This window comes from Balearica regulorum, chromosome 3 (assembly GCF_011004875.1).
Source record: "Balearica regulorum gibbericeps isolate bBalReg1 chromosome 3, bBalReg1.pri, whole genome shotgun sequence".
Taxonomy (NCBI): Eukaryota; Metazoa; Chordata; class Aves; order Gruiformes; family Gruidae; genus Balearica; species Balearica regulorum.
This window is the reverse complement of record NC_046186.1, coordinates 50,923,575-50,951,567: the sequence shown is the minus strand read 5'-3', so window position 1 is coordinate 50,951,567 and position 27,993 is coordinate 50,923,575. Positions and strand designations below refer to the sequence as shown.

Sequence of the window (27,993 nt, the reverse complement as noted above, 5' to 3'; positions counted from 1 at the left end):
TTTATTCAAAACCCTTGACAACAGAGCATGTGTCCAATTTTTATTCATACCTGCAGAGGGGCTTGAGAAGACCACTACATTCTCGTTACACCAGAGATCTACAGAAGAACGACATTGGTACACCCCGAGGAAGCTATTTTTTTCCTGACATATGCAAACATCCAGGTGAATCAGTATCATTCAGTAACCTCAAGACAAGAATTTATTGCAACTAAATAACCAGTGTTGATTTGAAGTCACTGTTAGGTCTTTTACCATACATACATAGTAGGAGTTGGGAAAGAGCAGACTCACTATTAGCATAAAGACCCATCTTGCATTTGTAGGAATACACAAATTCCACAACACGTACTGGTGTGCAGTTCAACTTTATGACAGCCCAATTATTTTACACTGTGGTAGAAGCAGGTTTTGTTTATGAGAAGACAAGCACTCAAGCTTTTGGTAGTGGCCCCTTCCATGCGCTTACCAAGAACACTCTCATGTTGTCATGGTTTAACTAAGTCATGGGTTGTGCTTCCAGTCCCTAATACTGTCAATAAAGCTTATAGAGTAATAACATTAAAAATAATGAAAATGTATATAAAAAAGAGACAATACCTCTTCTTCTGCCTCAGTTGCAATGATCCAGATCTTCAGTTATTACAGAAAAGGACCACTGTTTTTATTTGAACAGAAGCACTAACCCAAGTCATTCTGGAAAAGCAAGCTCTAAGTATCTCCTTGGAAGTGGAGGGGACAGGACACCAAAGATTGCATAATATTTTAAGTGTAAAAAAGGTACAAAATTTTATTTGACAAGTTAACAAGTAAGCATTTCATTAATCCATTAAAACACTTTATTACAAATCAGTGTAGTTGAATTATAGCTACCCTACACAGAAGTTAATTCTGAGGTGAACAAACTGACCTACTAGTGAGTATGCAGTTCAGAATGTGTATCTATATCTAGGCTATATATATTTTATTTTTAAAAGGTATTTTGTGAAATTAAAAATTTACTAGCTGTCAGACAACTTCAAAAACTTCTAACACAGTAAACTTCGGAACTATTGTTCCCACATGATATCATCTTTTTTCAGTGTTGACTGAAGTTTCCGCACATTTTTTAGCAGCTGAAGAGAACTTCTGCTTTTCTGTCCAGGACAAGATCTAGACATACTTTCCCTTACTGCAATCTCCTTTGTTTCCTTTTGGTCACCACGCTTTAGTTTGACATGAGCTGCCCCTTGCTTCAACTTCTGAGTTTTTCTCTTTAATTTTTGCACCTAGGAAGAAAGATTACTAATTAGAATGTTACATACTCGGAAGACCTATAGCTGTAGAGCTTACTGGCTTCTACCAAACTAAAGATGTCTAAGGGACATTAAAAAAAAAAAAGTTAAAACCTAGTAACCTTGTATGCAGTCGTCTCACTGTAACAGAGACAGAAAGCACTACAGAAAACTGACCTCGCCCACACAGAAAGCATTGCAGAAAACTGACTTCACCCACACTCAATAGGTTGCTGAACCCCATTACTCCCTAAGGTAAAAACACTTGCTTGAGACAGATGGAATATCATCTGTTACCAATTTATATTTACAACGGTCTTTTTCCATTTCAGATTGTACTACCCTAACAAAAAACCCCACCCAACAAACCTATAAAATGTATACTGTTTATTATCAGTTCCTGTATCTAAGCAGTTTACTTTGAAGCCTCATAACAGAATTGGAAAACGGAATAAATAGGGTTGATGATTGCTAAAGAATGTTCTTTTAAATGTCAAATAATAAGTCTTGACTTGCGCTTGGCATGAAAAGGTCACTCCCAAAGATAAAATTAGGCTGGAAGCATTCCATATGCCAATTTAGGCTTTAAGTCCATTTCTAAAAATAATTAACTTTAATTGCATTCTAGAAAATATTATTAACTGTGAAACACAGAGATGACTACAGCATTTTTAGTGTGACAGGTTCAAAAAGCAGAAATACGCATCAGAAATACTAAGATTGGTATGTACAAAATACAAACAGAAATGTCTGTGCAAAAGCACTAGAAAAAAACGATATAGGCCAAGGGTTACAGGAGTGGCCTGTATTGATAACCAGGGCATGATGGACAGTAATCAAACAGACAAACACGAAGAATGTGCTATTTACATCATGAGCCTAAGGCGTGTGCTCTGATAAGGCTGTACCAGAGCACAGATGACTTGCCAGCAGATCTGCACCCTGATAATAGGCGAGGATGACAACAAGGTTGCACCACATTGTATGTGTTATTCCTCTTCTCATCATCCCAAAATGAAGGCTGATTGTAGCCATAAAGATATGCAAAAGGAAGAAACAAAGGTGCAGTTGTTGTCCATTGTCTAAGGTTCCTGGAGGATGAAGTCAGCAAAATTCTGAGGCAAAGAATAACACCGTAATTGTTGGCTCCTCAAGAATATAAGAGATTTACCCCAAAAACAGTTGACATCATTGCCAAGAGAAGCAGTGAGGACTCAACAGTCAATGTCCTTGTCCATATTGCTAATATGCAACTCTGACAATTCTACTTTGACATGTTTGAGTGAGTAAAATCTATGAAAGAATGAACATGAATAAAATTGGTCAGATTTAAATTGACTATCGCCTCCCCCTTTCATAAGGTCTCACGCTGAGTTTTGTTTCCTGTATAAGCAAAGTTCTTAGGTGAGTCTATTTATCCTGAAACATAAGACGGAAGAACAGAAAACTATCAGACAGAACTATGGATTGCATTTTTTTATCGTACGTTCTGTTCTGTTTTCGGCTGGGATAGAGTTAATTTTCTTGCTAGCAGCTGGCATAGTGCTGTGTTTTGGATTTAGGATGAGAATAATGTTGATAACACACTGTTTTAGTTGTTGGCAAGCAGTTAAGGACTTTTCAGCTTCTCATACTGCCCTGTCAATGAGAAGGCTGGGGGTGGCCAAGAAGCTGGGAGGGGACACAGCCAGGACAGCTGATCCAAACCGGCCAAAGGGATATTCCATACCATATGATGTCATGCTGAGTATATAACTGGGGGAGTTGGCTGAGAGGTGGCACGGTTCAGGAACTAGCTGAGCATCGTCTCTGAGTGGTGAGCAACTGTGCTGTGCATCAGTTGTTTTGTATGTTGTATTATGATGGTGATGATGATGATTATTTTCCTTTTCTGTCCTATTAAACTGTCTTTATCTCAATCCACGAGTTTTCTTTTTTTTTTTCTTTTTGATTCTCTCCCCCCTCCCACTGGGTGGGAGGAGTGAGCAAGTGGCTGTGTGGTGCTTAACTGGGGTTAAACCACGCCATGTTCCAAACCAAAATGCTACAAAAAGGTTAAGCTGTTCATCTAGAGAAGAGTGATTTTATATGGGCATGTATGAAAAGCTGTTATCTATGGCTCCAAAACAAATACTGACAGAATGCATACAGATTAGGCGTTAAAGAAAACTGAAAGGCTTGTCCGGCTATGATTTTGAAGAAGCTGTGGTCAACAGACTATTTGGTTAATAAAAAGCTTTAATATTTCACTAATATAAAAGACATTTAATCCAGCCTGTACAGGAATTATAACTTCTATTTTCTCATTCCCCAGAGGGACAGAACACAAAGGAATGAAATCTCAACAGTTTGTCTTAACGCAGTGAGCAGAAGTGACAGACTGAGCAACCCTGCTCTGTATTGCAGAACTGCCACAGGGCAGGAAGCTTTTGCTCTAGCACAGATACCTAGCTGCCAGTTGTAAGCACTTTTTCTTGATAAAAAGAAGGAATTGGAGGTACAAGAACACTGAGCTAGTAGCCTAATTATAATCACCCATACTGGAACATCCTGGCTTAAGCATTCGAGTGACATTCTAGTTAATGACAACAGGAGGCAGAGTTGTGGCAGCCTTCAACTAGAGTGTTGCTAGCTAGAGAGTTTACATCTTGTTCTTACAGAAGCCTGATGCTTTTTCAGCTTGGATATTTGTTCTCCTTTGATCTCCATTTGTTTAACAAGGAAATCCAGCTCCCATTCTAGGTGTTCACAAACTCCGGCGTCTTGAGTCTCCTGTATCTGCTTCAGAAGTTCTTGATGCTTACTATTAAAGACAAGAATAGCACACTAAGTACTCATGATATAGTCTCTAGGATTTCTCCCAATACTTCCAGTGTATTGCAGGAGTTGCTAGGTGCATTGTCCACAGTACAGCAATTTACCATTTACCCCCTCACACAATACACATTAATATGAAATATATTCACACTACAAAAGAAAAAGTTTTTCCAGTGGGTCTGATTTTCTCATTCCAAATTCGTAGCTGATGTGCATCTTATCCCTGCACCTTGTCACAGTCATAACAACTACATGTGTAATAGTACGCAAAATGAGGATTTGCAAAGTGAACAGCTGCTGTGCAGCATGGTATTTTCACTTCCTGCCCGATTTAGTGCAGACTTTGAAAGCTTAGTGTAATACAGAAAAGTATTGTTTTAAACTAGTACATTTAATTTATATTTTTTTCTGACAGATAATGCAAATTAAAATATTCTACTCAAAAAGATTTTCAGTGAGCTGTGCTGGTTAGTCAAATTAACCAGCTTAATTAAAAGAAATTGTGTAGATCTACTTGATCCCTAGATATCTGAACTAGTCAAAAACAGAGACCCATTCTTAGATAAATAATCTCTTTATGAAGGTCACAGCTTCTTTTCTGACTTCTGAGTAACTGCTGCTCCTTGACAGTTTAACTGAAGCAAGTGGTTGTTGCTATAACAAAAAAAAACCACACACCCCCCCCCCCAAAAGCCCATCCTTGAATTTCCATGAGTAAGCCAAAGCTTTTTAAAGAAGAGATTGGTTGCCAGTTTAAATTTTGCCACATCAAGGATTTCAAACCAGTGTCAACAACCTAACTGTTTTAATCAGCACATCCTCCTCTGTTCAAACCACAGCTCATCATGTTGACGTGTCCACTATGACCAGCTACACAGCTTTGGCCCACAATTCTACAAGCTTGCATTAATGGGAAGATGCATAAGAACATGACAAGCTGTAATCCACATTTACTTGCATGGCATTACTAATACGTTAGCTTCTTCCACACCCTGCCCATTTTCTGGCAGGAGACCGTCCCTCTTTCACAATCCCTTTACAGGACTGGCAAGTTCTCCTGCTGTCAACAAGGAAAGGGTATGAACGCCAGATTGTCAGCACAAAGACCCATCAGGTACACAGAGAGAACACAGAAAGAGTGAGTACAAAGGAATAGCCTAGATGTTGTGACAGGACTACTGCCACAGCTGCACTAACCTATTCTACCACCCAGACTGACTGCATGCTGCAGGCTTACTCAACATTAACACCGCCTTTGCAGACAAGGAGAACATTCTTGGTCTACTCTGTAGATATCAGTATGTTTAAAATTTCTAAAAAGTACAGGCCTGAAAGATTTTTCATTTGCTGCAGCTGTTACTTCAGTAGCAGCTCAGTTACATACAGGATGTGGAAGCAGAAAAACCCAGCTGAAGAGTATGTTGCTTGCTCACAAGATCAGTTAAGCACTAGGATAAAGAAAATTTTTGAATGAGAAAATTCCACACTTAAAACAGGCTAGGTTCAACTACAGCATGCCTGTAGCTTCACAGGGCTACCACTGAAGTCACTTTTACTCGTAACACCAGGGATGAGTACTCACAAGCTCATTTGGCCCAGCTCATCTTGTATGGCCAACAGAAGGTTCGAAAGACTTCTGGTGGCAGTAGGTGATGTGGGACCAGAGGATACAGATTTTGAAAGTGCACTGCGTCCTGAAATCCCAGACGTAGCTCCTTCTTGGCTTCGTGATGAGATATGTGGACTGCGATGCTTCATAATATGCAACACACTTTGTACATTTGCACTAACAGAATGGCTGGAGCTGACAGACTTAAAACAGAATTATTAAGTGGTTTACAGAAGTGATTATCAATTACAGTAAAGAGACTTACTCAAATTGTAGATGCCTATTTAGCAAGAACATTTGGTTTCACTCACCTTCCCTGCCACAAAAGGTAGTTCCTGAGCCTTTACACGTAATTGTGAAAGGTGTATTTTCTTCATTGCAGGATTTCTCTGCCATAAGATAGACAAAAAATTAAGATGAGAAATTCCAAACTGCTGATCCAACAGCACAATCGTAAAACATTTTTTTTCTTTTAAATAAGTAAAATTCAAATAAACAAGAAATGAAATGCATCACCTCAGTTTCCCTCTGGTTTAAAAAAATAATTTCCCTCCTGTATGTGGAAGGAGTAGGACTTTCCAACAGCTGAGACAAGTAGATTTTATTCCACATGTATTTAGCAGATAGTCTGATAATTAGGTTGACATTAAAGAAATTGAACATTGCTTACTTAGGTTTGCAAAACCATGGTTGCAAAATTTTGACTGACCTGTAACATGTGTTGCAAAATGAATTCTCTTGATTTCAGCAATCCCCCCAAAACACACCATCTTAAGATGCCTACTTAAAACTGCTTTGGAAACTAATTTTGCCAGATAAACTGAAAGGCAGCTAAGACAGGACATGGGGGATGGCAGCAAGACTGTAACAGAGGTTATTGTCATGCTGGTAAGGGAAAGCTTTCCAGTGGGGTGCTACCAGCCCTAGCATGGTTTTAATTACCAAAGGGGAAAACAAAAATAGAGGTATTCAGCACTGTTCATCATTTTGGAAATGGAGTAAAGTGCAGCAGACAAATAAAGTGCCTCTTACATCACTGTTTTTCACAAATTCCAATCTCTGTGCAAGTCAAATACTATCAGCAACAGTATGCTAATAAAAACTTTCACGTTACCTTCTTAGGTTTTTTCTTCTTCCCGTTTTCCTTTTTAGGTTCATTTTGAGATTTTACCGAAGACATCAAAATTCTGTTTATCTCAAATCCTGTTTGAAGCTGTGGGAATAAGCAAAAAAGAAAACAAGCATTTAATGTAATATTAGAAGTATGAAATCACATGGTTTAATTCATTCCCTCTTTCCTGCATGGATGAGAACCAATTAAGGGCACTACTAACTGTCCTGCTTGGAAGGCATAAGCTACACTTAAAAACTAAACAGATTACTAGGATGGCAGGGTATCGAGCAGATCTTGCAGCTCTGTCTTAGAAGCCCTTATTTTGATATTCAGCTGCAGCAGCTGTATTTTTCCACTATGACAATCAGCAATCGAGATAAGCCAATCCTGTTGCATGCTGGGGATCTGATTGTAAAATCCAAATAATATGAACATTTGGATCTTACAGTCTGGGGGCAGAGAGAACTAAGCCGGTCTGCGTAACACTGAGGTCAAACCTGCTGGACAAACCTCAGGTTGCTCTGTAGTTCACAGCTGATATGAAGGCCCATGATAAACAGGATAATAGCAATTCCCAATTCAACATAGGACAAGGACTTTGTTTTGGTGTGTGTAACAATTCCGGCTAAACAATGCTGGAGATCCATCAAAAAAGTGAGATTATTGTGGCTTTTCTGTCATCAAAAGGAAGTGAACCACCCCACACCCTGTGTTTCCCAATCCAGATCCAAGAGACCTAAATCCATCCTGCACTGAACTAAGATGGTACTAATACTAGTTTAGGACTCAGTTTACCACACCTAAGTCCTTTCTTGAGCAAATGTTTATACTACTGCTAAAGTCAGACTGTCTGCTCTGGGAAGGTCATTCTTACTATGTTTCTCAGAAGATAAAAATCTCCATACTAGCCCTTCTGCTCTGCAGCAGCAAGCAGTTTACGCAAGAAACCCCAAAACCTGCAAGTTTTCAACTGTGTCATTCTGCTGGATTCTGGAGGTGGTCGGATACCTGAGCTACAATCTGCATGTTATTTCAAGCTTCCTGGACTGATGAAAGCCCATCATCCTTGGATGCAGTATAAAAACTGACAGCAGTGATGAATTAATTTAAGCTGTCGCCTTCGCTTATGGCTAGGTTCTTTCAGTATTATTTTTCAGGTCTGCATCCCCCCACCCTGCCCCAAAGGAACGCCACCACAACTGCTCTCTTTCAAAACGGCTGCTACTTCTCGATCAAGTGAGGTTTGGAATACTACTACTTTGCCCCTTTAACAAAAGGTTTATTTGATTTTGCTCTCGTTGGCAAACATTCCTCTCTCAAATGGATGGTGGCCCAACAAACTGATTATGGCTTCACATGAATTATCCAAGTTCTCACTTAATGAACAATGTAACAGCATCAGTGATTAAAAACTTTTCCCAGTATAGTCCAATATATTAGATTTCAGCAGATCGTAACAAAAAGAGGAAAACAAACAGAATAACCAATCTTACTTGAGATACAAGATTTCTTATATGACCACTTTCTAGTTACAGTAAGTTAAAGTTATCTGATTTAGTTGCAGATTCGCTAGAAATTAATTTTCTACCCAGATCACTTACAGCAGCTTTGAGGTTGATAAAGTGTATCATTAATACAAAACCAAGTAGAATCTTCTTTGATTGAGATATGCAACACACATGGCAAGCTTTCTACTATGTAGTTTATAACTGGTCTGGGTAGTATTCCAAGAGTTCTCCCTGGGTAATAAACATGTGGAGTTTAAATGTAATTTAAAAAAGGGTATTTTGGACAGAGAGAACAGCTTTCTTCAGTCATAAAAAATAAGATAAAATAAACCTTTTCAGTCTACCTGAACAGTTTTGTCTTGTATTAGCTTACGCTGATGCTCTTCTTTACAAAGCTTTTCTTCTAAGTGTTTGATCTTGTCCTGAATTTAAAGGCAAGAATGATTAGTCATGCTTCAGTTTGCCATGCTGAAACAGAAGTCTGAAGTAGCTTCCAATTGTGATCTGGGATAAAACAGGACTGTAGGAATTTTTAAAGCCTGTACTGAAAAAAAGACTCAGGCAAATGAAGCCAAGGTGGCATTCAGTCAGGTATGCTTCATGATCTTAGCTTTAACAGAGGAAAGTTTTGCAAATCTTAGTATCATTAACAGTATACCATACAAATTATCTCAAATGTATGACTTTCAGACTGTAATTCCATGCCTACTTCTGCAATTCTCTGAGTAGCAGTAAGTTTAAGACACTCTTTTTCTAGCATTTCAAGCTTTTCAAGTTTTGCACGCAGTTCCAACCAGTTCTGATCTTCCTCTTTCTGAAGCTGGGCCTGGAAAAAAGTAAGCAAGAACGGAGTTGGCAGCTGACTGAAATTGTTTCAGACAGCAACACACTACAGTAAAGGTGTTTAACTAATTTAATGTTTTTTAAATTGCAAAGTGATGAAAAATACCAGCCAGACAGAGAAGACATAAGTTTCCAGCAGCCTTTTTGTCTATCAAATGTGCAAGTATTAGCATGGTTTTGCTCCTTAGGAGTTCCACCTAGGGAGTCTTTTCATACAATTCATTGAATGGTTGTCATCAGCCAGTCAGACAATAAATTGCTTCTGTTTGCTACCACCCTGAGCAGAGCTGAGGAAAAATGATGGCCATAAAAAAGTTCAGATCTTACACATTTCTATACTTTTTAACTATATCACTACTTTGTTAGTATGCTAAAGGGCTTCACCTGTTGCTCTAAAACCATTTTCTTTTCCAGTTCCGCACTGGAAACCATTTTCTTCATGTAATCCAGCTGTTTCTCCAGCAGGGAGCAGCGGGATTGTGCTGCATTTAATTGCACACTTACATCTACAGAGAGAAACAAAGACATGCAGTACAGCAATGGGAATTACACATTTAGCCAGTCTGTCATCTCATTGAGGAATTCTCTGTCTTCAAAATATGCAAGAAAAGTTTTCTTAGTCTGAACAAGTCATGTGGTTAAAATATATCTTTTATATATGTATATGACATGAGAATCAAAATGCTTTTCCAGAGCTAGTCTCTAATTTGAATTCCAAACTTGTGAGCACTGCAGTTACTTTGATTTCTATCAGCAGATATCTAACCAGAATCTGGTTTCTTCCCTTCTCCTCACTTTTCTCAAGTTAGCAGCGTTATACATGTAAGCAGCTGCTTGCTTATTGTAGGAGTTAAATGTACCAACTGAAGTCTGCTTATTCTTTAAAATAGCTTTATGGCTTATGCAATACTTGGTTAATATATGTAAAAAAAGATCTCAATTTGATCCACAATTATCAAGTTCCTGCTCCTCCCCAATTCTGCAGCAAAAAAGAAAGGGGGATGCATTAATTAGCAGTTGGTCAAAACAAACTATCCCTGGATTGTGCAGTCTTGGAGTTACTGCGGCTATACCTTATCACTCAAGAGAAATACCTTTCCTCTGTTGCATCAGTTCTTGATGTGCTGTGTCCTTTTTGTAGGATTCATGTTCTAAGGCCTTCTTATACTGAGCAGCTGCTATGGAGAGGCTGTACAGATTATCTTCAGCCTGTGACTTCTCCAACTCTAGATGGTGGATCTTTTCTTGAAGAGTTTTCACAGCTGCCACCACAGCTAGCAAACAATGTCACAGTTACATCTCAAGTAACAGTTCCTATTATTATTATTAAACACTTCAAAGAGCAAAATACTACCTAAATTTTCTTCCTAGGATCACTCCTAAAATGAATGATATTCCCCAGCAGTACACTAACACATACAGAACATATCTGGGAGAAAATGGACATGTTTACTGCATAATGGAGTTATAAAGCACAGGTCCTATGAGCAAAACTGTTTTCACTCCAAATGGTAGCAAGCACAAAGAAATCGCAAATTCTGTATAACAAAACCTGGGACTTCTGTTTACACAGAAGCAGGGAACACAGCCAAGTCAGGTCACAAGTTTTGGTGTAATGCAACTGGTGTGGACAGATTGAAAAAAACAGACTCAGGTCAGGGTAAATCAGATACAAAGGGACATTTTAGTTGAGGATGCATTTTAAAAACTTTATAGTTTCAAAACGTAATGATTCAATGCCTAGTTTCTTGTATTTCATGACTCTTTAAATCATAGAAACAAGTCTGCAAGATTGTGCTTTTAGCCTCAAATCAGTATATGTGAAAATTATGCCAAAAATAAAAGTTGCAATTTCAGTTACAAGGAAAAGTCTACTAGCTCTCCAGAAACTATACACACCTGTGGCAGTTTAAGACATGTTCTGTAACAAGTCAAGCTTCTTTTCAGACATTTTATAAGCCTTGATAGTTTCCCTGTTCTCTCAGTAGAGGAATACCCAGCAAATATTTCTAGCTCCATAGCAACTCTCATCAGCTTATCATAGCCCCATTAAAATAAAACTTTTTAAAAAAAGGAAAAAAAAAAAAGAAAAAAGCAGATACCAGAGAGCAGAAAGTTCTTTCTATTGGCATGCCAAACATTTCCTTTCTTAAACACTTAGCTGCATAACATCAAACAGAACATTATAATCCAAAAAAGCCAAACTCTGTATGACAAAAGATTACTACAGAATTGTCCTGGTTTCAGCTGAGATAGAGTTAATTTTCTTCCTAGTAGCCAGTATAGTGCTGTGTTTTGGATTTAGTATGAGAATAATGTTGATAACACACTAATGTTTCTAGTTGTTGCTAGGTAGTTGCAGTGCTTACACTAAGCCAAGGACTTCTCAGCTTCTCACGCCCTGCCATGTGCACCAGAAGCTGGGAGAGCACAGCCAGGACAGCTGACCCAGACTGGCCAACGGGATATTCCCTACCACAGAATGTCATGCTCTGGATATAAATTAGGAAGCTAGCTGGGAGGTGGGATTGCTGCTCAGAAACAGACTGGGCACTGTTGGGTTTTTTTCCCCTTCTGCATGTGGTGAGCAATTGCATTTGTGCATCACTTGCTTGAGATATATATACATATATATATATATAACAAAATTGTTGTTATTGTTATTATTATTCTCTTCCTTTGTTATCCTATTAAACCACCTGTATCTCAACCCACAAGTTTTTTTCCATTCTCCTCCCTGTCCCCTTGGCAGGGGGGCGTGAGCAAGTGGCTGCATGGTGCTTGGTTACCCGCTGGGGTTAAACCACAACAAGAAGTCACAGATTCTTCAAATGAAAGAACAATGATCACACACACACATAGGCTATGTCTGTGCAATATTGCAAAGTTGTCCACGATAGTAAATCCAAGTACGGTAACCTTGTGATTCACTGAGCTCTCCAGATACGCTAAGCCACCGAGCATTTGTCCTGTGAGCTCCAGGGAATAATCATCAATTAAGGCACAGGATAATCATAAGGGACCCATATTTCATCCAGACTAATTTTCATGCTGCTAACCTTCCTGAGAGTCTCCATTATTGAAAAGTTCCTCCAAGGAGTCATACCACACAAAAAGCCTTAGAAGTGATTTTAAGCTAGAGGGAGTCAAATAGCACTGCACAAAGCCAATTTCAAGTCAGTGTACCATACTAATGATCTTTTTTTTGCTGTATTCAAAGTCATGAACTGCTTCTGCTGAGTTTGAAACATTCTCCTTTGCATTTAGAGGAAGCCTGACGATTTTAATTTAAACAATTTTCAAAGCCAAAGTTTATAAGGATGTTAGAAGACTTGCAGCAGTTTCCATTCCCGACGTATGATTTCAGGGAGACTACTCCCTCAGGACACATACACATCCTGTCTTAATGTCAGTCTGACAATCGCAGCAAGTCATTGAACTGAGTAAAACAGAACGGGGAGTTTCCTCAAGAGATTTCACATGGAAAAATTAAAAAGACCGCTTTAAAGACATATTTTGACTTTACCTTGGTTATTGGGGATAGAAGGCCTGTTGCCACCAACAGCTGCCAGCTTCTTTGATTCTATATAAGCAAAGGCTGCAGGAAGCATCTTATCTGGTGGCTGAAGAAAGCTTCCTATGAAACTGTTCTTTGATTCAGAATCCATAGCCTGTAAAAAGAGAGCTATTTAATGCCATTAGCTCTCTAACAAACCATGTAACTTTTCAAAGTATGTCACTGGGCTGTCAAAGCTCTGTTTATATCAAATCAGAACATGTGCACCAAAATAATAATTAAAAAAAAAAAACATCCCCCAGATGAATCCTGTATTTTAATACAAATCCAAAACAATGCCTTTCATAACACCAAACATAGCTTTCCCTGACGACCCAAAATTTTCTAAGATTTTTCTTATACTTTCCAGTAATTTATGCTGACATTTTCCTTTTAAAAGCCAAGGATTAACAACATTTTCTCTTATCTATTTTATAGACTTCAGTGTCTGCCTCTCAGTGCTCCCCGCAGAGCAAGCATTCCAAGTTTTACAGCCTGTTTTCATTTGCAGCCTCCTTAGTGCTCTAACACCTATCTTTTTACCTATGGCTTTATTACATAATAAAGATATACTTCTCCACATTTAGTGTTGAGATAACAGAAGGATATTTAACATGCAATACCCCAGCATTCTCCCCGTTATTAAGCTATTAAGCATATGCATTGTCCTGTTTCTCCACTCCCTTTCTGCTCCACCCTTTCACGTTCTTTATTTTATCAGAAGCACATTTGAAGACAGTTTTCACCCTGTCAAATAGTTATTTTCCTTGATACTCAAGACATGGACCATGAAACTTGCAGAAAGTGCTTTAGTCTACTACAACATCTAGGAAGTTAAACCAAGTTTGAAATCACACCGCAGCTACCTAGCAAAGTAGTACCAAGCATTTCACTTCATACAGTGTCAGAAAAGAAGAGCTTCAGCTGATAGAAAAACAGCTTATTTGAAGGTTCAATGATATAATAGATATGGTGTCGCTTGAGTTTAAAATGCAGGGCATGCAAGTGGGACAGGCTTCCCACTTGGGCAAGGCTATTTCCAGATGCTAGTTCCCAAGAAAGTCACCCAAAGGAGATATCTAGTAATAGGAGGAAGAAACCCAAACCAAGACTGGAACCTGCTGATGAAGCACACTGCAGGAAAAGCCATTCATTCTGGAGGGGGGTGGGGAAGAAAGGTTTCAATAATGGAAAAAGTTTCCAGGAACAGCTCTTCCAGCACTGTTTTGAAGGCTGTATAAAATAGAAAAATCATAATCCATCCATACTGCCTCTTCAAGATATACACTAAACCAAAGGTACACGGAAATATTTCTTTCTGCCTCCAAGTTGACATCAGAGAGACATCGACAGACCATCTCTTCGCCAGGGCTTGCTTGACTTGGGGCCTCCCAGACACTGCTGCTGTTGTGTGATAACACCCCTGGGGCAGATCCCACAGTTCAGGGTGGCCCCCCTGGCACTGGCATGGCATCTCCCTGGCACCGGCACTCCCCCCCAGACCCGCAGAAAGGGAGCTGCCCAGGCTACCCTTGCACCACAGGCCTCTTCCAGAGAGTTCCCCGGAGGTCCCCACTGCCATCCTACCCAAGCCCAGGCCACAAGCCCTCAGTGCTGGGTTGGCAGCTGCAAGCAGCCAGGCATGCCACCATCTCTGGCAAGAGGTCCCACCTGGTGACCCTGCCACATTTATGGCCACACAAGCTGTTTATGGGCCTCTACAGCTCCATCCTGGAGGACCAGGAAACACCGCACAGGGACACCCGACTGACTCTAACAGCCAGCTAGGCCAGACAGGTGTATTGGCCATTTCCAACAGTGCAAGGGGCAGTGGCAGTGAAGGACACGCAGCAGGGAGCAGCAGAAGTCTCAGTACATAGATGAGAGAGTGCTGTGGCCATAGGCAGGGTCAGGGCTGAGACAGGAGAGGAGATGGGCCTGGCACAGCACAGTGGACCAGCATAGCATTCCACAAAATAAGAAATAAGCTGGACTTACCAATTTTCCCATTGCTTTTCAACCTCTACACATTGGTGATAAAAAAAGAGTAATAAAGTCTATAAAAATACACATTGCACAAGCAACAAGCTTCCTACTGCTGCTGTGAACAGGGAAAGGCAACCTTGGAAACTCCAGAGGAAGAGGGAGGTTTTTTGCTCACACCATCTAACCTTTTCTCAGTCAGCATAAGCAGAGACTTGCTTTTCTGATATCCTCTGGTGGAACATGGCTCCCTTGCATGCCTGCAGCTGCTACGCATCAATTAGTTTCCTTATTACTGTCACATAAACAAGTTCTGCCGTTTCCAAGGAGATGGGTCTGTGGACAGTTTCAAGGAAGGCGGTGATCCGAAACAAATAATGAATAAGAGAGGGAAGGGATAAAGCACCAGAAAACTTGTACGGACTCACAATTTTGCCAGCACAGCAGAGGGTAATATGCACCCTGTGTCTGGAGGAGGGAGCTCCCCAAGCTACTCCTAAGAGCACAGGCTCAGCAAGGGGTGTGAGGGAGTATAACACCGCACAACCAAGACACCTGTCTTTGCAGAACCCCTGCTGTGGACATAGTTACGGACGCCTTGCTTTGCCACAGCTTCCTCAGACAGAGAGGCTGTGTGAAGTAAGCCAAAAGAACAGTTGCTATAGCACTCAGAGGCTCTGCCAATGTAATTACTCCAGTAGAGGTGTTCAGGTGTAGACAAGTCCTTTAATATCTGAGCAGACAAATATAGTTTACAATCACCATCCTGCACAGGAGTAATCTCTAGAACACTGCAGGCCGCAGGCAAGGACATGGGCCAGGAATAGGACCAAGTCACTCTACACCAGCAAGGCATTGCCAAACATCCTGACCACTTTCAGCCCACTAGGACAAGAAATCTATCAGGAAATAATTAAGTAGCTTCATGTATGTTTGGACATCAACTGTCCTACCATCAACTTTTTCCTCCACAAGTATTTAAGTTTCTATAACATCATCACAGTTTGCTTTTTAAAACAGGTTACACATCCCATAACCATTGCAAGCTTAACCTACCACTCTTGAATTCCACGCTACCCTGGGTGCTGGTACACAGCCCTGGAGAGGTGCTTTAAAGCAGATATTGCATCCCAAATGGCAGTGTTTGTACTAATGTAACTCCACCAGGCTTAGGGGGATTTAGCACTTGAACAACACTCATTAAAGCAGCCAAAACACCGTTGTTTAGACAAGCCCTTGGTTGAGGAAATTAGTGCACTCCTTGGAGTTTGGGGAACAGCCAAGGGAGAAGTATGCGTATTAAACGGAGATGACAAAATACCCTGATTACAGGTGGAGGGGAGGGGAGGGAAGGGGAGGGGAGGGGAGGAAGAGGGAAGAAATGCCTCACTCCCACCCCAGCAGCCTGCGCCACTTCAGGGAGCGGGGTGAAGTACTTGCATGTGCAGGTCACATCCGGAGTCACCACTGGCCCTTTGGGTTTTTTAACCAGAACTGACCCAGCCTGCATTGGCGGATGCAGTGATGATTGTCAGACGCCATGGTTTTTTACAGATAAAAACACAAAGTAGCCAGTTCATACATATCCTGCATCAAGCATGGGGCAATTTAGTGTTGCCTATGGGCCTGCCCTTAACCGTCAACCTGGCCTAGCCACCTGTGTTGTCTCCAAGCCTCAGCCAGGAGGCTCCCGGGGCTCAGTGCCACACGGTTGCAACCCTACGCATGGTGCACGGTCCCAGGCATAGCAAATTAGTTCTGTGGCAGCACTGCACCACCTCCTACCTTGCTGCAGCCTGTGTGCTCAGCCCTTGGGCATGAGGATGAGCAGAGCTGGTCCCTTCGGCAGGACCACTTCTGCCTGTTGGCTCACCATCACATGCGGGCTGGAAGGGAGCTGGCACAAAGGCTGTTGGGGAGCAATCCCTTCCTCAGGCCCGTACTTGTATATGTGACTTTCATGTCTCAGAGGAGAGCAAGCAAGCTGGAGTCTGGTACCTTAAGACAAATAGAATTTCCCATTTCATCATGGTCATGTAAGTACTAATGTGATTTACCTTTACAGTATTTATATTTATTTTTGCTGAATATGGCCTGCATTGAGTGCCAGAGTACTGGATTGGGCTGCCATAGAAATGAATCAAATTTTTAATTACTGCTGCCTAGCATAAGTAAGCATGCCAATAGTAGGGAGTTATTGATCACCACTGAAATCTTAAATGTTACTGAAAGACCATTTATGACTTCCTCATCCTCCTCCATCCTGTTCCTCCCCTCCATTGCTAGCCACATCATTAAAAAAGTTTAAAATAAATTTCTTTTGAAGTTACAAGTCAAAAAACGTTCTGACACATATATAATTATGTCCCATATTGTAAAGCAGCATGTGGAAAAGCTTTTTTCCACATGTGAACTATAGCAGAATCAGGGAATAATGCTGGCTTAACAGTTTCCCAAAAGATATACACTAAGAGAATAATGTGATAACGTAAGTGATGCTTCCACTAAGTTCTCCAATGTTTGTTATCTTACAGAGATCCTGGTTCATTGAAATAGCTGTGAGGGCAAGCTTTTAGAATCAAAGAAAGAGGTGCTACCGGAACACCTTCAAAGAGGAAAAAGAAAAAACCGGATCAAAGCATTTTTCAGAAAGTAATACAAAGATATCTATCTTCTCACCTGACCTACTGGGCATGCACAATTTATACCAGATTTTTTCATAACTGAAAACAAAGTCTCAGATGAATCAAGGAATGATTCACTGTTTATCTGACATAGCATAAGAGAAATTTTAAAGAATTGTCCCGACACAGGCTATACCAAGAAACTCCCAGAATGCTGGCTGGCACCTTTTCTATTTGAGCCAAGCCTTGCTGGCAAAAGGTTATGTGAGAGGCTGTTTTCGTGACACAATCCAAATTGGTCTTTTTTTCCCCCCTTTCACTTTCCTTCAAGGACCAGGGAAAAGCTTGGTCAGCTGTACTAGCTGTGCTGCAACGCTCTTGCAGCCTTATTCCCAACAGACAAAGAACAGACTTTCCAATGACAAAAAGAAACAAATAATGTTGCAGGCAAACTGCATTGTTGTTTTGGGAACATCCAGTCTCTAGCATCCTGACACAACCACTTTAATCAGCCTGAAACATATGACCTTGCTCAGGACATATCTAAGTAACTGGTACTCATGTGCCTTCTTTAATCTAAGTGGGTTAGAAATGAAATGGTGACAGCTGCAAAACTAATAGGAAGTGAAACCTCACTGAATCAATGAGGCATTTCAACAAGTTTTGAAGTTCTGTTGAGTCCCACTTTAAGTGAGTTTAGAACAAATGACTAAAATTCGTTAGAACAATTAAGGAACACAGGAGTTTTTTGAAAAACTGACACAGGCAAATCCACGGGAGGTAGTATGCTGTACAAACTGAGAGATACAAACTGACAGTCTCAGAACTGGATGTATGAGGGTTAAGTGCCCAGATTCTTCTTTGATACTACTGCAGCAAAACCTATTCATTCCTGAATTTCAAGTCATGCAGAACTTTCATACAATCTTTTTTTTTCAGTCTTGGAAGAAAAGAAAAAGAAATTAAATTCTGTGTTTTCTCATAACACCATATATACGGTGAAGTATGATAAAACCTGGTATTTTAATGAAAAAAAACAACTCCTAAGCCTTTCATTTCATTGTGTGAGACCTAAGCATTCATACTGATATTTCTCTAGTTCCTGTTTGCTAGAGATAAAAGACAGAGAACAAAAAAGGGGAAGAAAGAAAATGGAATGAGTTACACAAGTTCTTTGGGAACAAGGCAAAGAAATAACCAGGTGGGGAAAACCCCAGAGATTTTCTTAAAGACAATTTTTTTAGGAATGGGTTTTAACTTGGCAGTGTATATCAAGCAATCTCGGGTCATAATGTCATTAGAGTTTTGCTGTTTTCTCCAATGCACACAGCAGCCCAAATTCCTCATTAAATTTGGCCTTAGTTCATAAGTGCATGATAAAATCATATTCAATACTTTGTGGGGAAATCGAGTTGGTGCAAACTGCTTTAACCTGTATGAGGAGATGATAACTGAACTTAGCATTCAGAGGAGCAAGACTGCAAATTCCTATCTAGTAACTATGTGCAATGTTAGCATGAAAGCATCTGGCCTGGAATAGAGTGTTATCAAAATAATTCCATTTCTAAGTCTGTAATCAGGCCAAAGTAATTAAATATAACCTTTTTGCAATAACCATCAAACACAAAACCAAATACTATAAATGGTCACTAATACACTTCTTTGCTTCCCTCATAGTTCTGTTTCTCTTTTCCTTTCATCCACCTCCACATTACAATTGCTTTTTCTTCCTCACCTCCTCTCTCTTCCTTGTATTTACATATCCTATAGCTTTATTCCTTGCTCTTCTTCCTTCGATCTTCTTTTTCTCCCACTCCCTCTTCTAGCATAAAAAGTTAGTGATTTTACAAAGTAAAAAGAGCCATTTTTCCCCCTCAAGAATAACTATGAAGTTTCTTCCCTTCATACTTAGGATCCGGTTCCAACAGATGCTGCCTGCTCTTAGTACACTGACTGAAGTGGACGTTGAAGGTGCTCTCCTCAGTCCTCTCCAAAAAGTTACTTTTTCTCCTCCCTGTTATTTTCTGTTGCTGATGCCATCGCACTGTCTTCCATATGTGGTTTGCTTAGCTTGGTCACTTCTCTTCACCCTCAAAAATCTGCTTTTGCTGGTTAGATTGGAAACAGCTCTCACAGCGTTCTAGAGAGCAAAGCAGAGTACACGTCCCAACAGATGGGAAGACAGGAAGAAATTACTGGCTCTGGCTATTGACCCTTGATTAAAAAGAAGACTTTGCTGTTGTGGAAAGGGAAGGTTTCCAAGGGCAGCTGTCTCCAGTATAGAAGACTATATCTGTGCACAGGTAGAATAAGAAGAGATTAGAAGGGCAAATGCAAATAGGAAAAGACATATTAGAGTAAGGTGGGGCAAATATAAGAGTGAGTTGAAATGACAATCATAGTGAAGAAATACAACGAGGTAGGGGATAGTTATTGCAGGTACCAACTCATTCACAGCAAACACTTTTACTGCATGATAATTTTTACATTTTATGTCTCAAGTATTTAATGGGATCATTGAAAGATGATTCTGAACATTGCAACTTGCCCTCTAGGCAGATGAAACACAGAGATTGTGTCCCCACCATTGCCTTGGAATTTATTTTCAAAGTAAACTTCTGTTTTTACCAATACTTTCTCTGGGAAAGTGTCAGTCTCTTCATCCAACATCCTTTAACCTAGCATGGAGATGGAGTAGGAGGTAGATTTTTAGCCAAATAACTAGAAGATCATGACATAGATGAGCAGAGAAACACAAAGAGGGTAATTGTTCATAGAATTTGTCTCCTTTTACCTACTACCACCCCCACATTTTTTAAATTTTTTTCATATATTCCTGTGCTGCTGATAACTAGGCACCTGGCAGGGAACAAGAACTCCATTCTGCATTTGTACATCAGGCAACCTACAAAAAAAGAATGAGAATAAAAAAATCTAACAAGGAAAAGATATGTTTCACTTCTGGCAAGAAATGATTCGCAAAGTCATCTTTTGTCAGCAACACTTGTCTTTAAAGATGTAGAAAAACTGCAAGCAGATTTGAGTCAGAGAAACTCCTCAATCTTATTTTCAAGACCTATTTTGTTGAAGAATAATTTTAAATAATATCATCTGTTTACATGAGACAGAATATTCGTAACAAATCCAACACATCCACATTCTTCATCCTGAACAGGCACAACATCCTAAGTATTGATGCCAAATAGTTTGTATATCATACAGTATAATGAGTACTCAAAAATGCAGAAATGGTCTATCACTACTTCTGGCCTGAGCTGCCTAGAAAACTTACAACATTCAAAGCCATGCAACAGAACACTTGTTTCATACCATCTGTATATTTAAACTTGCATGACTTCAGAGATGCGGGAAAAATCTGAGTAAGATGCCATGAAATCCTGCACAACGTTGCATATATAAAACTAACTCCAGTTGTTGACTCTAAATTATTTCAGAGGTATTTCTCCCCTATTAACTAGATGCCCAGTTTCTGACTGCAAGGTAATTTAGTGGATCGCTAGGGACTTGACTTAAATTCTTGCTATTCTGTGTGACCTTAATAAATCACAGAGGGATGGGACTGATAAGGGACTGATGTTCCAGGATACAATGAGCCTTCCAGCCTCAGGGCTGAATCATGAGTTTGGTAATGACAGGCTTACATTCCCTGCATGTAAAAGAAGTGGAGGTATACTGTCAAAACAAGCAGCATGCTCAAGCTGTGTGTGGGGAAACTATGAACATGTGTGTGAATTCCCACCCTGGTGCTTGGCACCTTTGTCCTCTTGGGACTCAGAATCTGGAGTCCTCTTCTGGTGGTGAGTGCCAAAATCTGTTCTTTAAAACAATGAATAAAGAGTCCCTGTAGCTCCTCTGGTCTGTGACTTCATTTTATATGGCTACTGGCCACAGCATTTTTCTTTGTGTTATTACTGGAAAACACCAATGTCTCTGTTAACAGACAGCCTGCCAAAGGTGTTTAAAAGGCCTTTTGGGCAGTCAGCAGATAAAAAATTCCCAATAAGCAGTGTTCATTTTCTTTTAAAGTGTAGCTGGAGGAAAGAGTGTCCATCTTCTCTATGCTGTTACCCAGTGGTTACAGCATTGGCCAGGAAGTGTGAGTTCCTGGGGAGCATTCATGCCGCATCCCTGACCGCCATGCTAGACTGGGAGGAGGAAGAGCAGGAAGGAAACAGGGAGTCACCACCTTTTTGTTTGAAGTTATGACCCTGTTTCAGACAAGCATATAAGAGTCTTGAAGAAGAAGAAGGCAGCTGAGGCAAAAGACAGAGTAAAATAAAGATGTGTATCTCTCATCTAGTTTTATTGTTGGAAGAGAGTCCTGGGTTTTATCTAGGCATTTTTGCAGTAAATAGTTCCTGGATAAAAATAAAGCACTGGCTTGGGAACAGCTACCAGAAACCAGGAGTAAGTGCCTACAGCTCCCTGTGTCTCCTTCCTTCTAGTTCAAACCAGTGCCAGACATTTGCCATCCTTTCCAATAGGGATAAAAGCTCAACAGGTCAGGTGATGAATGCTTCCCTTCCATTTTGCAGTCCTTCTGAGCACCTAAGACACTCTCCTGGGAGTTACAAGATGTTGATATAAATCCCTTTGAGCTAAGAGCTGATTCTCTCATCACTGGGTTACTACACTGAAGGTGAGCGTTCTATCAAATGCGGCGGGGCACTGAAATCAGTTGTGGCTTTAACAGAAGAACCTGACTTGTTGGGCTCAGAGAGGTTCTTCTCAGCTGGACCTCTCTTGGAGTGGCTCTACCTACTTCCTAGACCACAAGCGGGAACAGAGGGGAGTGATGTGCCAAGGTGCCCAGCTTGGGGCAATTCTGGACATTTCTATCTAGAAACAGACTAACAGAGTTCAGGTGGCTGCTCAGTGGAGTTTTTTTGACCTGAATTTTTAGTTCACCCATGCTCTTTTCCAGGATCTAGCCCTCAGTCTTTCAGGCTACATTTATACAGTTAAATGGAGTACAGTCAGACAGTTGGCAAAGTACAGCAGGACTTTAAGTGGCCTGTAGTTCTGGTACATCATGCCCCAGCTCTTCTCAAAACAACCCATGCTTCAGTGGAAAACTATTCCATAGTCTTTCTGTCAGAAAGATACGGTCCTGTAAGAAGCAGCTGGTGGCTAACATCCATCCTTGCTACATTTGTGACCTCTAAGGAGGCAGGGTGGCAGAGTTTGGGGCAAATGTACATAGGCAACCCACAGTAGGCTAGAATACACGGTAGATGTATCAACACATGCTCAGAAGTAAAACCAGGCCACATTCTCTCCCACATCTTATGCTGTAGCTTGCTCAATCATTGAGGCCAATTTGTTGGGAAGATACATGAGTCTGGGCTTGACACTAAGCTTGGGCCTCGGTTCAAAGACAGTCGAGAAGTAGCCTCTGGCTTTCTGGTGCCTCTCTGCAAAACAGAAGTCAGAGAGCTTTGGTTCCTCAGAGGGCTGCTGTGAAGAAAAATGCAGTAAATAGTATGGAGTGCCCAGATACTGAGGCAACATGCCAAACCCCAGATCTAAAAAAGGAGGGTGAACTTTTAGAAGATAGTGATCCCATCCTAGGTATGAATGAAATAAGCCCAGTTGGAATGAAATAAGCCTAAACAAAACCGGGTGTAAACAAAAGCAGTTGAAGGAATCTAATTTAAAAAGCAGTTCCCTCTATGTTGCACAAGTTTTACTGTGTTATTACTAGTTGTCCAGAAATCAACTAAGTGAGCTCTGCAGTAAAGTGTTCTTTTGTGACTTACAGAAACTGAAAAACATTTTTAAAAGTAAATACAATATAATTTAGATCTTATATCTTAGAAAGGACATTAATACAACTATGGTAGAATACCATGGGATAAAGCCGTGGAAGGAAGAGGGGCCCACGACAGCTAGCTAATATTCAAGCATCACCTCCTCCAAGCTCAGGAGCGATGCATCCCACGAAAGAGGAAGTCAAGCAAAAACACCAAGAGGCCCCCACAGATGAACAAGGAGCTCCTGGGCAAAGTCAAACAAAAAAAGGAAGCCTACAGAGGGTGGAAGCAAGGGCAGGTAGCCTGGGAGGAATACAGAGAAACTGTCCGAGCAGCCAGGGAGCAAGTTAGGAAAGCCAAAGCCCTGACAGAAATTAGTCTGGCCAGGGATGTCAAGGACAACAAGAAAAGTTTCTATAGGTATGTTAGTGATAAAAGGAGGACGAGGGAAAATGGGGGTCCCCTCCGGAATGAAACGGGTGACCTGGTTACCCAGGATATGGAGAAGGCTGAAGTACTCAATGACTTTTTTTTGCCTCAGTCTTCACTGGCAAACGCTTGAGCCACACTGCCCAGGTCACAGAAGGCAGGGACTGGGAGAATGCAGAACCGCCCTCTGCAGGAGAAGATCAGGTTCGAGAATATCTAAGGAACCTGAAGGTGTACAAGTCCATGGGACCTGATGAGATGCAGCCACGAGTCCTGAGGAAACTGGCGGATGAAGTGTCCAGGCCACTCACCATCATATTTGAGAAGTCCTGGCAGTCCGGTGAAGTTCCCACTGACTGGAAAAGGGGAAACATAACCCCCACTTTTAAGAAGGGAAAAAAGGAAGACCCAGGGAACTACAGGCCAGTCAGTCTCACCTCCGTGCCTGGCAAGATTATGGAGCAGACCCTCCTGGAGACTATGCTCAGGCACATGGAAAATAAGGAGGTGACTGGGGACAACCAACATGGCCTTCACTAAGGGCAAATCGTGCCTGACAAACTTGGTGGCCTTCTATGATGAGGTTACAGGGCTGGTGGATAAGGGAAGGGCAACTGATGTCATCTACCTGGACTTGTGCACGGCATTTGACACTGTCCCGCATGACATCCTTGTCTCTAAATTGGAGAGACATGGATTCGAGGGATGGACCACACAGCGGATAAGGAATTGGCTGGATGGTCGCGCTCAAAGAGTTGTGGTCAACAGCTCAATGTCCAAGTGGAGAACAGTGACGAGTGGTGTTCCTCAGGGGTCGGTACTGGGACCGGCACTGTTCAACATCTTTGTTGGCGACATGGACAGTGGGATCGAGTGCACCCTCAGCAAGTCTGCCGACGACACCAAGCTGTGTGGTGTGGTTGACACGCTGGAGGGAAGGGATGCCATCCAGAGGGACCTTGACAGGCTGGAGAGGTGGGCCCGTGCAAACCGCATGAAGTTCAACAAGGCCAAGTGCAAGGTCCTGCACGTGGGTCGGCGCAATCCCAAGCACGACTACAGGCTGGGTAAGGAATGGATTGAAAGCAGCCCTGAGGAGAAGGACTTGGGGGTATTGATTGATGAGAAGCTCAACATGAGCCGGCAACGTGCGCTTGCAGCCCAGAAAGCCAACCGTGTCCCGGGCTGCATCAAAAGAGGCGTGACCAGCAGGTCAAGGGAGGTGATCCTGCCCCTCTACTCCGCTCTTGTGAGACCCCACCTGGAGTGCTGCGTCCAGCTCTGGGGCCCCCAGTACAGGAGAGACATGGAGCTGTTGGAATGAGTCCAGAGGAGGGCCACGAAGCTGATCAGAGGGCTGGAGCACCTCTCCTATGAGGACAGGCTGAGAGAGTTGGGATTGTTCAGCCTGGAGAAGAGAAGGCTCGGGGGAGACCTAATTGCAGCCTTCCAGTACCTGAAGGGGCCTACAGGAAAGCTGGGGAGGGACTGTTTATCAGGGAGGGTAGTGACAGGACAAGGGGTAATGGGTTTAAGCTGAAGGAGGGTCGATTTAGATTAGATGTTAAAAAGAAATTCTTCACTGTGAGGGTGGTGAGGCATTGGAACAGGTTGCCCAGAGAGGTTGTGGATGCCCCCTCCCTGGAAGTGTTCAAGGCCAGGTTGGATGGGGCTTTGGGCAACCTGGTCTAGTGGAGGGTGTCCCTGCCCATGGCAGGGGGGTTGGAACTAGATGATCTCTAAGGTCCCTTCCAACCCAAACCATTCCATGATTCTATGATTTTATATTGTATTTTCAAAAAATATTTCTGCATTTGGATATCATTTGCATATGGCTATAGAAGTTCTTATCTAGTTAAAAAAAGAGGGAAGTTGATAAATCATCAAGGAAGGAAATACTGAGGTTTAAAACAGCCACAAATTTGTTTTTCTTCAGCTTATCACTTTAAAAACTCAAATGCTGTAATTCTGGATGACTTGCCAGATTGTTTCCTTCATAATTCTGCCTTTCTCTTATCCATTCTTCAGGGATCAAAAACAAGCATATTAACTTCAGTCAGTGAACACGCAAATCAGACAAATGCATTCCCTGAACTTCAGGCTCTGATTAATTCTGCCAGTAGCCTTTGACCTTGATTTCCACAGTGTCTTGCAGTACATACAGAAGTTTGACCTGGTATCGGAAAACTGCAGAGATTTGGTTTGGAAAAAATAAAGTCACCTTCATCTCCATTACCAAAGTGCTACATTAAAATCTATCAAACAAAGGGCTGAAAAGCTGAAGTTTAGGCCTTGGAGCCAGTTTCACAATCTGTTTCCTGTAGCCAGAGTTCATTTGCAGCCAGTGGAAAAAACAACTTCTAAAAGATAAAAGGCAGTGCTGTGACTTTCAATCAATCTTAGCATTCGGTGTGGGAATATAGCCGTACTAAAGTCTACCACCAATGCTTCAGTTCTGATTCTGGTTCACTTTATTGATCTCAGGTGTACGTAGCCATTGTCAGAGACACCTAGCAAGTGCAAACTTATCATGGGAAAAATGAGACCTATCCAACTTCTGAAGATCAAAATTCAGATAGAAATAAAGCAAGCATACGTGACATGCCTATTCACCGGAAAACTGGGAGACCATAACGAGTGACAACAGAACGGGATGGGAAGCTGAAGTGGTAGCTAATGTAAAAAAAAAAACAAAACCAACAACAACAACAAAAAAAACATAAAAGGCAGTGGCAGAATTATTTTCTTTGAACGCATCGGTTATGATGGGTGGAGGCCTTGAGTGCTTAGAGAAGTCAAGACTCACATTTATTACAGATAGTGATGATTTCACTAGATATATTGTTCACAAGGGTGCCAAAGGCCTAGAGGAAGCAGCTGCACGAAGCAGTCCAGGCCTGTCCATGCTGCTGAACAATGGTTCGCAGACTCCTTGTAGAAAGGATTTTATGGGAAAAAGAGGTTGGTCTTCCTTGAAAGGTACAGGTAATGATAGAATGACACTTATTTTGCAAGCTTTAGAGAAACCATGCCAGAAAACAAAAGGAATGCCAGTTGAAGAAATCAGGTTCTTTACAAATAAAAGAGCTGTTGATGGCTGGTGTTGGTGAGCCAGCCCAAGCTGTGTTCCTGCATTCAGAAGCGGTTTCTGTGTCTTTCTGTGGTATGTGAGTAGCTTGTTCTGCATTTAACTTCAGTTTTGAGGTCTGAATTTTAGAGTGGGAAATGCGTACATCAGACACGTAAAATAGTTATGCAAGACCCTATAGGCCCAATGTCCTGTTTCTAATTTACTTGCAAGTGTTCTTTTGCCTTTCCGTATACTAAAAATGGTAGTTCTATGATTGCTTTAATGTGACAGCTGCAAACGGGTGATTCTGCCTTTGTCTATATGTTTCCCTCTCCTCTTCTCTGCCAAGAGGTGAATTGGATCAAGGAAGTGACTTGGCTGAAATTATTAAAAAAATGCCTTTTTCTCCCTGCAAAAAGGAAGGAAGGAGACTATACAGCCAGGGAAACAGCAATACAGCCCATTTGGTGGCAGTCTGCACTTAATCACAGAATGGCTGAGGTTGGCAGGGACCTCTGGAGACCATCTGGTCCAAACCCCCTGCTTAAGCAGGGCCACCTAGACCCAGTTGCCCAGGTCCATGTCCAGGCTGCTACTGAAGATCTCCAAGGATGGAGACTCCACAGTCTCTCTGGGCAACTAGTGCCTGGTGACCCTCACAGTAAGAAAGTGTTTCCTGATGTTCAGAGGGAACCTCTTGTGTTTCAGTTTGTGCCCATTGTCTCTGGTCCTGTCACTGAACACCGCTGAGAAGAGCCTGGCTCTGTCCTCGTTGCACCCTCCCTTCAGATATTTGTATACATGGATAAGATCCCTGCAAGCCTTCTCGTCTCCAGACTCCTCAGCCTCAGTGTAATTTGGATTAAAACCCCCTTGGATTAATTTGGATTAAAAGACTGCAGAACAATTGCCGAATTTGAATGTTCCAGTGTGGGTTTTTTCCCCCTTTCCTTTTCAAGTGTTGAAGGTGCTGTATTTCGCTTGCATGGACTGGTGGTTTTTTGGCCGGGTTTTTTTTTTTCTCCCCTTTCTGCTGATATGTTTACTTAGGCTACGTGATGCTGAAGCGTGTATCTGACAAGCCATTGCAGTGGCTTAAAACACGCGTGTGTTTAATTTTTTTGCCAATGCACATTTCTGAAGCAAACCCACTACCGGCATTACTTTATGCCTGACGGGCGCCAGCCACCTGCTTTTCAGAAACCTGTTGCGACAGAACCAAAAAAAAAACCCCACACCAAAACCCAACATTAAGGGAAAAACTTGTATCGAACGACAGCGAACGCTCTCTCTTACCCTTCCTCGGCAGCGTCCCGCGGCGGGGCGCGGGAAGCCACGCGCGCTGCCGGCGGCGGGCGGGGCTTTAAGCGCAGCCAACCTCGGCAGCGCCCC

The 27,993-nt window shown here is 41.7% G+C and overlaps 1 protein-coding gene across 3 annotated transcripts; it reads right to left on the bottom strand.

The window, feature by feature from the left end:
- Positions 1-2: 2 nt before the first annotated feature.
- On the bottom strand, positions 3-27,993 carry CEP57L1 (centrosomal protein 57 like 1). Of its 3 annotated transcripts, none has more exons than XM_075747872.1 (11): positions 27,898-27,993; positions 12,692-12,836; positions 10,260-10,439; positions 9,550-9,671; positions 9,032-9,148; positions 8,667-8,744; positions 6,815-6,913; positions 6,012-6,089; positions 5,674-5,903; positions 3,933-4,077; positions 3-1,268 (listed from the first exon to the last, which is right to left on the bottom strand). In XM_075747872.1, exons 2-11 carry the CDS (start codon positions 12,831-12,833, stop codon positions 1,050-1,052), a joined length of 1,410 nt encoding a protein of 469 aa, XP_075603987.1. In that variant the 5' UTR covers positions 12,834-12,836; positions 27,898-27,993; the 3' UTR covers positions 3-1,049. The 3 variants fall into 3 exon arrangements, with proteins under 3 accessions (XP_075603987.1, XP_075603986.1, XP_075603989.1); XM_075747871.1 differs by lacking the exon at positions 27,898-27,993 and adding an exon at positions 14,720-14,878; XM_075747874.1 differs by lacking the exons at positions 3,933-4,077; positions 27,898-27,993 and adding an exon at positions 14,720-14,879 and having other exon boundaries at positions 1,117-1,268.